The sequence below is a fragment of the Salvelinus namaycush genome, chromosome 41, assembly GCF_016432855.1.
Source record: "Salvelinus namaycush isolate Seneca chromosome 41, SaNama_1.0, whole genome shotgun sequence".
Taxonomy (NCBI): Eukaryota; Metazoa; Chordata; class Actinopteri; order Salmoniformes; family Salmonidae; genus Salvelinus; species Salvelinus namaycush.
Window position 1 is genome coordinate 201,056 of NC_052347.1, and position 12,098 is coordinate 213,153.

The 12,098-nt window shown below is 42.4% G+C and overlaps 1 protein-coding gene across 1 annotated transcript; it reads left to right on the top strand.

The window, feature by feature from the left end:
- Positions 1 to 9,493: 9,493 nt before the first annotated feature.
- LOC120033932 (lysophosphatidic acid receptor 1-A-like) lies at positions 9,494 to 12,098 on the top strand. Its single transcript, XM_038980336.1, has 6 exons — positions 9,494 to 9,508; positions 9,600 to 9,709; positions 10,061 to 10,105; positions 10,471 to 10,649; positions 10,981 to 11,243; positions 11,934 to 12,098. The coding sequence occupies exons 1-6, from the start codon at positions 9,494 to 9,496 to the stop codon at positions 11,988 to 11,990; spliced, it is 669 nt and encodes a 222-aa protein (XP_038836264.1). The 3' UTR covers positions 11,991 to 12,098.

The following is a 12,098-nucleotide window of genomic DNA, read 5'->3' on the forward strand; positions in this document are numbered from 1 at the left end:
TTCCACCCTACAGTGAAGCATGATGGTAGCATCATGCTGTGAGGATAAAGAATGGCGCCGGAGAGAATGGCTGCCGCTTTAGTCTCATAACCAATTGTGCAATTGTGTTTTTTTTGCGTTATTTGTATTTGCCTCACGGTGGGAACCAGACAAGCGGAGATCATCCGTTCACCTACGCTGCGTCTCAGACACAGCGGTTGGAACCAAAAATCTCAAATTTGGACTCATCAGACTGAAGGACAGATTTCCACCGGTCTAATGTCCATTGCTCGTGTTTCTTGGCCCAAGCTAGTCTCTTCTTCTTATTGGTGTCCTTTAGTAATGGGTTCTTTGCAGCAATTTCCCTATGAAGGTCTGATTGATGGCAGGTAGCCTAGTGGTTAGAGCGTTGGACTAGTAACATGAAATGTTGCAAGATTGAATCCCCGAGCTGACAAGGTAAAAATATGTTCTGCCCCTAAACAACGCAGTTAACCCAATGTTCCTAGGCCGTCATTGAAAATAAGAATTTGTTATTAACTGAATTGCCTAGTTAAAGGTAAAATAAAATTCACGCAGTCTCCTCTGAACAGTTGATGTTGAGATGTGCCTTGACTGGTACCGTATCTATATCATATTACCTTATGATTCATGGCCACAGATGTGATGGGTGACTCCAGACTTCTCCCCTTCATAAAGGGTGGAAGGCTTCACTGCTTGGAGCTGGATCTCCTTCATATCATTGATCACTGGAGGGACAAGTGGAGTACCCAGGCTACACTGGCGGTTGGTCATCACTAGCGCATCAATGTGGAGGGCTCAGGCGAGCCACCCTTGGAGTGATGGGCAGCTCTGCCATAAACTGTGGGGGATGGCGCCACTGGGAGGAGCTGTGCCTCCATATCATTCATCACTGGAGGAACCAATGGAGCATCGAGGCGACACTGAAGTTTGATCATCACTGGTTCAACCTTAACGGGAGTGGAGGCGACCAGTGGAGAACTCGGGCTACACTGGAGGTTGGTCATCACTGGTGTCGGTGGAAGAGTGTGTTTTAATCTGTTTTGTTTATTTTTTCCAATGTGAAAAATCCTTTGATTGCAGTTAAAGTAGGACCATGGCAGTGCTAGCGCAACAGGCACCACTGGTGCTGTGGGCGGCTCCGCCACCCTTACTGGTGCCGTGGGCGGCTCCGCCACCCCTACTGGTGCCGTGGGCGGCTCCGCCACCCTTACTGGTGCCGTGGGCGGCTCCGCCACCCCTACTGGTGCCGTGGGCGGCTCCGCCACCACTGGAGCGACGTAGCTGGGTGGCGATGGCTCCACTGGGTTCGTTGGCAGCACTAGGAAGAGCTCTGTGATGTCTTTGCTGTCCACTGTTGGAGCGATGTTGATTAGAATCTGTGACATCCTCCAGACTTCCCACGCGCTCTACTGGGCTGGGTAGCACCAATGGGAGGAGCTGTATACGAAACAACACTCACAATCAGTTTAAGTTCTTACTCTGATAATTAGAACCTGACGGACACTAGGAAAGCTTAAACCAAGTTTATTCTTCCCAAAGGAACGAACAGCTGAATCGACAGACATGGTTACAATAGTGGTGGTGTATGTACCCCACTTTTCGGTGGAGTCTCCTCCTTCTCGCTAAACATTGCATCTTTATTGATAGGTAAGAAACTAAGTGATACGGGCAATAAACGGTTCCTTTTCCCTTAACATGACCTCACCTCGACCCCCTTCATCCCCAATCCATGGCTCTCTCCCCTTATCAATGCTGCCACGTGATCGTTTTCCCTGCACTCAGCACATTCCAAGCTTAATTGCACCCACCTTCCTGCTACAGATAACCATTAACTTCTGGTGTAGACCCTCTAAACCTAAGCACTCAATATTTCAATAGGATGCCTGATAATTAACCCTATCCCAAGTTTAGGAGTTAGAACCCAGAATGCATGAAGTTACAACGAAGATGGTTTAGAATGAAGAAACTGGTTCCCCAATAGAAATCACCTACCACGCTTGTAGGCGATGTCATGGCGTAGTTGGCTAGCAAGCTCAGAAACACGTAATCGGGTCTAACGGTTGTGTCATGCCGAACCGCACGTGTAGGCCAACAAATCAAAGGCACTCCTTCGATATGCATATGAAGTCGAAGTTTACATACACCTTAGCCAAATACATTTAAACTCAGTTTTTCACAATTCCTGACATTTAATCCTAGTAAAAATGCCCTGTCTTTGGTCAGGTAGGATCACCACCTTATTTTAAGAATGTCAGAATAATAGTAGAGTGATTTATTTCAGCTTTTATTCCTTTCATCACATTCCCAGTGGGTCAGAAGAATGCACTCAATTAGTATTTGTTAGCGTTGCCTTTAAATTGTTTAACTTGGGTCAAACATTTCGGGTAGCCTTCCACAAGCTTCCCACAATAAGTTGGGTGAATTTTGGCCCATTCCTCCTGACAGAGCTGGTGTAATGGAGTCAGGTTTGTAGGCCTCCTTGCTCGCACATGCTTTTTCAGTTCTGCCCACAAATGTTCTATAGGATTGAGGTCAGGGCTTTGTGATGGCCAATCCAATACCTTGACTTTGCTGTCCTTAAGCCATTTTGCCACAACTTTGGAAGAATGCTTGGGGTCATTGTCCATTTGGAAGACCCATTTGTGACCAAGCATTAACTTCCTGACTGATGTCTTGAGATGTTGCTTCAATATATCCACATAATTGTCCTCCCTCATGATGCCATCTATTTTGTGAAGTGCACCAGTCCCTCCTGCAGCAAAGCACCCCCACATGATGCTGCCTGTTCCCTGTTCTTCACGGTTGGGATGGTGTTCTTCGGCTTGCAAGCCTCACCATTTTTCCTCCAAACATAATGATTGTCATTATGGCCAAACAGTTCTATTTCTGTTTCATCAGACCAGAGGACATTTCACCAAAAAGTACGATCTTTGTCCCCATGTGCAGTTGCAAACCGTAGTCTAGCTTTTTTATGGCGGTTTTGGAGCAGTGGCTTCTTCCTTGCTGAGCGGCCTTTCAGGTTATGTGGATATAGGACTCGTTTTACTGTGGATATAGATACTTTTGTACCCGTTTCCTCCAGCATCTTCATAAGGTCCTTTGCTGTTGTTCTGGGATTGATTTGCCCTTTTCGCACCAAAGTACGTTCATTTCTAGGAGACAGAACGCGTCTCCTTACTGAGCGGTCCCATGGTGTTTGTTTATACTTGCGTACTATTGTTTGTACAGATGAACGTGGTACCTTCAGGCGTTTGGAAATTGCTCCCAAGGATGAACCAGACTTGTGGAGGTCTACAATTATTTTTCTGAGGTCTTGGCTGGTTTCTTTTGATTTTCCCATGATGTCAAGGAAAGAGGCACTGAGTTTGAAGGTAGGCCTTGAAATACATCCACAGGTACACCTCCAATTGACTCAAATGATGTCAATTAGCCTATCAGAAGCTTCTAAAGCCATTACATAATTTTATGGAATTTTCCAAACTGTTTAAAGGCACAGTCAACTTAGTGTATGTAAACTTCTGACCCACTGGAATTGTGATACAATGAATTATAAGTGAAATAATCTGTCTGTAAACAATTGTTGGAAAAATTACTTGTCATGCACAAAGTAGATGTCCTAACCGACTTGCCAAAACTATAGTTTGTTAACAAGAAATCTGTGGAGTGGTTGAAAAATGAGTTTTAATGACTCCAACCTAAGTGTATGTAAACTTCCGACTTCAGCTGTACATATTCAGGCATAACCATTACTAAGGATCAGAAGTCTAGAGGCTTAATACATTTTAACCCTCTTGTTAAAAAAACAGAAGAAGCTAAATCAATGGCTACAGAGGGACTTATCTTTTAAAGGAAGAGTCCTAATAACCAAGGCTGAAGGTATCTCTAGGCTAAAATTTGGCGCTCTATCTTTATATCTTGATGGTAAAATAAGCAAGGAGATGGACCAGATGCTTTTCAACTTTCTGTGGAGAAACTGTACCCATTACATTTGGATAACTGTTGTAATCAACACTTATGATTATGGTGGGCTGAATTTTCTGGACTTTACTACCTTAAATAATACTTTTAAGATCAATTGGATAAAACAATTCATAAGAAGACCCACTTCTATGTGGTATTTTATTCCTCATGTTTTCTCTACTTTTTGTGGCCTTAACTTCATGTTGGTTTGCAATTATAATATTGACAAAGTTCCAGTGAAACTCTTCTTTTCATCGGGAGGTTTTCTTGTCATGGTCCTTAATTTATAAGCGTAATTTTTCTCCACACAGATATTATATATGGAATAATCAAGATATATTGTATAAAAATACCTCTTTTGTTTTTAGAATATTGGTTCCAAAATGTTATCCTATTGGTGAGCCAACTTGTAAATGCAGAGGTTTTTTTACTTAGTTATAAGGAATTCTTATCACTTTACAAGATCCCTGTAACACTTAAAGATTTTGCAGTTGTTTTAGATGCCATTCCCTCAGGTTTTGCTTTATTATTCAGGACTTGTCAAGACCTGACCCTCAGAACCTACCTTCCATTAACCTACTGAGTCATCAGTGGGATAGATTTGTTTCTCTTTTGGTCCATTCAACAGAGCGATATGAAATACACTGCTCAAAAAAATAATGGGAACACTTAAACAACACAATGTAACTCCAAGTCAATCACACTTCTGTGAAATCAAACTGTCCACAAGGGGTCTGAGGATCTCATCTCGGTACCTAATGGCAGTCAGGCTACCTCTGGCGAGCACATGGAGGGCTGTGCGGCCCCACAAAGAAATGCCACCCCACACCATGACTGACCCACCGCCAAACCGGTCATGCTGGAGGATGTTGCAGGCAGCAGAACGTTCTCCACGGCGTCTCCAGACTCTGTCACGTCTGTCACATGTGCTCAGTGTGAACCTGCTTTCATCAGTGAAGAGCACAGGGCGCCAGTGGCGAATTTGCCAATCTTGGTGTTCTCTGGCAAATGCCAAACGTCCTGCACGGTGTTGGGCTGTAAGCACAACCCCCACCTGTGGACGTCGGGCCCTCATACCACCCTCATGGAGTCTGTTTCTGACCGTTTGAGCAGACACATGCACATTTGTGGCCTGCTGGAGGTCATTTTGCAGGGCTCTGGCAGCGGTCCTGCTGCTGGGTTGTTGCCCTCCTACGGCCTCCTCCACGTCTCCTGATGTACTGGCCTGTCTCCTGGTAGCGCCTCCATGCTCTGGACACTACGCTGACAGACACAGCAAACCTTCTTGCCACAGCTCGCATTGATGTGCCATCCTGGATGAGCTGCACTACCTGAGCCACTTGTGTGGGTTGTAGACTCCGTCTCATGCTACCACTAGAGTGAAAGCACCGCCAGCATTCAAAAGTGACCAAAACATCAGCCAGGAAGCATAGGAACTGAGAAGTGGTCTGTGGTCACCACCTGCAGAACCACTCCTTTATTGGTGGTGTCTTGCTAATTGCCTATAATTTCCACCTTTTGTCTATTCCATTTTCACAACAGCATGTGAAATGTATTGTCAGTCAGTGTTGCTTCCTAAGTGGACAGTTTGATTTCACAGAAGTGTGATTGACTTGGAGTTACATTGTGTTGTTTAAGTGTTCCCTTTATTTTTTGAGCAGTGTACTTGTGTTCCCGCATGTACTATCTGTATTGATTTGTTGTTTTAATAAAAAAAGATATATATATATATATATTTTAAAAAGACTGGATGAATATAACATTTCAAAGATGCAGAAATCGCTCTGCCATTTCCTGGTTGCAAAACTTATAAAAGTTCGCCTAATTTCAGTTTGTGACAAAACAAGCAGTGTATAGAATCACTGTACCATCTAAACCTCTGTGAAATATATTTTCAATAACTAACATTTATTGTATAGGTTTTTGAAGCCGGTGTACAAAATCGAAAGTAAATGACGCAAACATGAACCTTAATGGGAAGCATAGAAATAGCGCACATAGAACAGATCTGGCGGTTTTTAGACTTGCTTTCAACGAGTGACAGATCTATAACTCACATTTCAATGTACATTTGGTCAGGCGCCCAAAAACGTACTTATTGCAGCTTTAATAACTCTGGCTGTAGGTGATGTCTTATTAGGAATTTGACTTGTGTATGGAAATTGTCTTTCTGGGCCGGGCGTCAGTTAATCTGCAGTACCGAAGCAAAACTGTAGGAGCAGTCAACCGTGCTTCTACACCGGAACCCTGGCCTCTTGGGGTGAAAAGGTACATTTACCTGTTGGAAGTGTTCCAAATATAAGTTACATTTGGGGTTATAGTGGAGGGAAACGTTGGATAAACTTTGTTCTAAAACAGCGATAAGCAACCAAATGTTTTATTATGGGCCTACACATGATTATTATTGGTTGTGTAACGACCCTGGGTTTATAAGCGCGGAAATCGACTCTGCCGCTTGAGCATGCTTTTGCGGCACAGTCGATAGCGCGCCGGACCTCGGGCTAGGAGGTCGAGGGTTCGAGACCTGCTCCATGCTGTTTCATTACATTGGTGTCGGAAGTGATCGGACCTCGCATCCACGACAGTGCGTGTGCTTGGCCGGTGAGCGCGTTCCTGTAAGACGTAAAGTCGCAAGCTAGCGCGAGGACGCGCTCTTTGAAAGGAGGGAGTAGTGTAACGACCCTGTGTTTATAAGCGCGGAAATCGACTCTGCCGCTCGAGCATGCTTTTGCGGCACAGTCGATAGCGCGCCGGACCTCGGGCTAGGAGGTCGAGGGTTCGAGACCTGCTCCCTGCTGTTTCATTACAGTTGTATAATGTGGGTTTCGCTAATTCAATTAAACTCACGTCAGGTCCACCGCTGATCAAATTGTGTGTAGTCAGATATGACTACACACAATATGACGTTTAATCCCTGTATTTATTCAGGAAAAGTCAGCACTTGTTTTGTCATGCCAGTTAAAACAACTAAAACAAAGATGAAACTTCTACTTTGACTAGGCTCATACCGTCAACCTTTCCGATTTTGTTCTAGTTCTACTGTACCTTCAGTCTTTTTTTACTGTACTTTGTACCTTTGTTTACACCTGATTTAACAATGTCACGTAGACCTTTTTTTGTTTGTTCAAGAAAATGTAAATTTGAACTATGAGGTTTGGTGTCTTGCACAATGCTCTAAATTTAATTTGAAAAACTGGATAGCTGTCAAATTGTTATTTTACAACAGTGCGCAGCGCGATCAGATAGTTGTTTGCTTATTAGCACACAAGATATTATAGTACAGTTCAGCAACTTAGTGTCAGAGCACTTCGTATTATTCTGTATGTAAATCTGAGTACTCCATTTTTAGTATGTTACATTTCTTATGGTATGAATTAATTTGTGGATGCCCATCACCCATTTCGTACGATTAGTTACAAATTACAATTCATATATGTTATGAATTTGGTAACGTACAATATGTTACGAATTTGCAAAACTCATGTTACAAATTCTAGGTAGGTGACTAGGTGGCTAACATTGGCTAGCTCGCTATTGTTAGCTAGGCTAGGGGTTAGGGTTATGGATAAGTTTTGGAGTTAGGGTAAATGTTAGGGTTAGAGGAAGGGTTAGCTAAAAGAGTTAAGGTTAGGGGGAGGGTTAGCTAACATAAGGTTACGGTTAGGTGAAGGGTTAGCTCTGTATAGGGGTTTTCAGTGGTTAGCTTTGCCCATGGCTGGGTCCGTGTGAACTACAATTACGACGCTATGTTTTAACGTTTAGAAACTTCCATAATCATCGCTTTCGAAATGGTTTTCAAAATATGTGGCCCTTAACTTTCAAATCAGCGTGAATTAATCTTTTAAATAAAAAAGATGCCTGTTACTGTAGAAGATTTGCACAGATCCATACAACGTGTGGTAATTTCCATGTAAAATATATATTTTTTTTTATTAAGGCATGTATACATTTTTCAACCATATTCCATTCAAAAATAAATAAAATAAGCAAAGGCTTTGATTTATTGTCAGATGGAAAAGGGGTCTTAGAAAACATTTACCAGAAAAAGTCTTAAAAGTTATTAGAAAGTTAACACATATTTAGTTCAGGATATTTTTTCTGCCTCCTGTAAGTTTTTGAAATACCATTAACAAAAACCCACATCTTTAAGACATTTTCTATGTTCTTTACCTCATGAGGGAGGATAATGAAAGTTCACAGAAGTAACAAGTAAAGGTAGACCTATCAATTAGTGTTACGGCTATCGTCATATTCTTCCTCGGACGAGGAGAGGCGAGACGGATCGGACCAATACGCAGAGTGGTTAGTGTTCATAATGATTTATTAAAACGAAACTGAATACTGAATTACAAAACAAATAAACGAAGTGCATAAACCGATACAGTACCGTGTGGTGCAACAAACACAGACACGGAAACAAACACCCCACAAACACACGTGAAACCCAGGCTGCCTAAGTATGATTCTCAATCAGGGACAACGATTGACAGCTGTCTCTGATTGAGAATCATACCCGGCCGAACACAAACGTCCCAACAGAAAATCAAACATAGACAAACCCACCCAACTCACGCCCTGACCAAATAAATAAATACAAGAAAAAGGAAAACAGGTCAGGAACGTGACAATTAGTTATAGTGTTTTTACAGATATTAATTATGTTCATTAATTATTACCAAATCGGTAATAGAAGTTCTGCAATTGAATTGGCAATAATATGAAATCATAGTAGTCACAAACCACAGTTGGGTAACTTGCTACTGTCCTCCTTTCCACTGGCATACTCTTATGTTCAGCTGATAACTGTTTTCTTTCTGTTGTCTTGTGGACAAAGCAAGAGTGAAAAGTCTGGACAAGCCCTTCCATCTCCCCACCCGCCTCTTTCGCTCTCGCTCGCTCTCTCCAATGGCAAAGGTGCATAAAGATGGCGGCCCCCATGTACTTACCAGAAACACCTAATTTGCTAAGTTCGCAGTATTGTACAATGCTCTCCATTACTAATTTTCTGTATCGGCATTAGCACAGTATACATGATTCCAATTCTAGCTGCAAGTAGATTGTGCTGATTTTATAGGCACATTTAAACCATGTCGCACGCTGAAGTTTAAAAACTCTGGGGATAGTGCTCAAACAATGCCTTCATATCTGAATTCCTCCATCGTTATGCACCTTCACCATTGTCACCTCTCTCTGCTCTTTCTGACACCTAGCCACGAGCCCGTTCTCTTTCCATTTACTGTAAACACCATCCTCACCCACTGATCACTGACCGACACTGGAAGTCCGGTTACTACATGATTCCATATGTATTATTTCATAGTTTTGATGTCTTCACTATTATTCTACAATGTAGAAAATAGTAAAAATAAAGAAAAACCCTTGAATGAGTCCAAACTTTTGACTGGTACTGTGCATACCTTTTGAAGTGTATGCAAATAGATTATACAAGTCGTTAGGCATTTTCAACACATTTTTCTTAAAAAGGCTAGAAGAGAAGTAGTCCATTTCTTCTCAACCATGAAAGACTATCATGCATGTTGTTGATGTTAGTTCTGTGTGTGCAGTTAAAGGCAAGGCGAGCTGCTTTATGTTATACGTTATTGTGTTATACGTTTATTTTTATTATGATTATGTAGCTGCACAGCAAGATGACCAACCGGCGTGTGGTGCTGCTGATCGTGTGTATCTGGGCAGGGGCTATCATCATGGGGCTGGTCCCCTCCATAGGGTGGAACTGTGAGTGCCAGTGTCAACGATTGTGTGCAGAGATGTAGCGGAGTCAGGTGCAGGACACAGGTTTTGAGCAACACAACGGAGTTTACTCAAAAATCAAGCAAAATTCCAAATAGGAATAATAAAAACACACTAGCACATACAACAACCACTAACGACACAAACAATCACGGACAGAACAGAAATGTATGTCAGTGGGTTAAATAGGGAACATGATAGGGGAATTGAAACCAGGTGTGTGTAATACAGACAAAACAAAACGAAACTGAAACATGGATCGGTGGTGACTAGAAAGCCGGTGACGTCGACCGCCGAACACCACCCGAACAAGGAGAAGGGCCGACTTCGGCGGAAGTCGTGACAGCCAGCTTAGCAACTGCTCAATCATCGCCCCGCTCTACAGCCACAGGTAATCAGCTAGGTCTAGGATTAGGTCCCCCTTGTCCATATAATGTTATTTATTAGGCAAAGCTGATCCTAAGTCAGCAGTCCTACTCTGAGATGCTTGATACATATGACCCCTGGTCAAGAGTGAGCAGGCAAATGGACTGGAGGGTTGTTGGCGTCCAAGTATCCTAGTTGCCATCTCTTGCCGTTGTGCCCTAGCCTAGATCAAGGCACTTATCTTGCCTAAATCTGCTCCAAGGGCGCTTCTGCACTGTGGCTGGCTGACCTTGGCTTTTAACGTGTCTGTGTCTCAGGATGTTGAGTTAAAATAAAAAGACAAATGATCATAATCTACAAAGAAAAAGGGCAAAATATTTTTTGCTCCAGGTATATGATCTTCTGGGCGTCTCTCAACCTGCTCACCTTTTCTGTCATGGTGGCTGTGTACGCATGCATCTATGTCTACGTGAGACGTCAGGGTAAACGGATGTCTCAGCACACCTCCCACCATCTGAGGCACAATGAGACTGTCGTCAATCTCATGAAGACTATCTCTATTGTACTGGGTGAGGGAGTGTGATCTGGAACTGGCCTGGAAGGTACACTTCCAAGAGGATGTGATGCTAATGAAACGAATACTGTTTAACACTCGTGCCATTTTATTTGACTGTTTCTATTCTCAAAAAATGTCCATTCCATGCACAAACCTACTTACAACTTACTCATTGCTGAAAGGTACCTAACCTTTTTCCAGAACTTTCCAATTCTCTAAAACAAACATACTATTTTAATGTAAGGTAGTGGTGAACATAATCGTTTGTTTTAGTTGACAAGTGAATGGCATGGTTATGGCATATCCTTTCATGTTTTCCTCCTTGGCTTCTCTCCTCTCCCTAGGAGTGTTTGTCATATGTTGGATGCCGGGCCTGATGACTCTGTTGCTAGATGGGATCATGGGTAAAGACAGCCATGCCGTGACCTATGAGAAGTACTGTCTGACCCTGGCTGAGTGTAACTCCCTGGTTAACCCTATTATCTACTCCTTCCTGGACGAGGAAATGAGAAGGACCTTTAAGTGTATCCTGTGCTGCCTGTGTAGGAGGAGCTCTGACCACCAGGGGGAGCAGTCACCTGTGGAGTTCAACACACTGCAACCAGAGGTAGGTTACCACAGAAAGATTAAGGGTCAGCTCTTTCAACCAAAACAATCCTGTATTTCCCAGCATCCTATCTCCCTACCTCCTTCTCAACTGTATTGAAGTAGTAGGTCCAAGGTACCTCTCTATGGACCTTCTTGTCTAATGGGTTTTGAGAACGAGGTGAAAGGGTGCAAGAATCAAGTAAAGATTGAGATAGAACCCCATTACGATGCTATGGGCTCTAACTTTTTACACAGTGTATGGGTTCTAATCATGCTTTTCAATTATGCTTTTTGTTGTGTTCTCCGACATCTAAAAATGTGTTATTCTTGCTTTTACTTCGCAATGGTTTAACATGACACGTTTTCTCTAATGTTTCTGTCCTTCAGTGTGTTTTAACCTAGATTTTAATTTCTTACAATGATTCAAAAGCTGGAGCTTTATTTTTGCAACAACAAAAAAACAATTGACGAGGGGTGACCAAGAATGTTTTTCTTTACCTGTTATGGGATTTTTATGAATAAATGACTAAAATATGTATACATTTGACTTAGAATTATAACTAAACAGAATACTACTATGTTACTGTATGGATGAATAAACCTATGAATCATAATGCTGAATATAATGTGTTCCTTGTTAGAAAGAATGGAGTTATCTTCAGACAGGCTGGAATGATGTGTTCTTACAGGAAATTCTGTCTCTACCCAGGGAGGGGTGAGACCTTGGGCTGGTTGCAGATTGTTTAACAGGTGGCAGACAAAATAAGAACGCTAACTGTACTGCCATTGTATCCGAGAGGAGGAAGGACATTTTAAAACCTACGACGTCAGTTTTATTATATAACCTGATGTAAATTGTACTATGATCAGTACT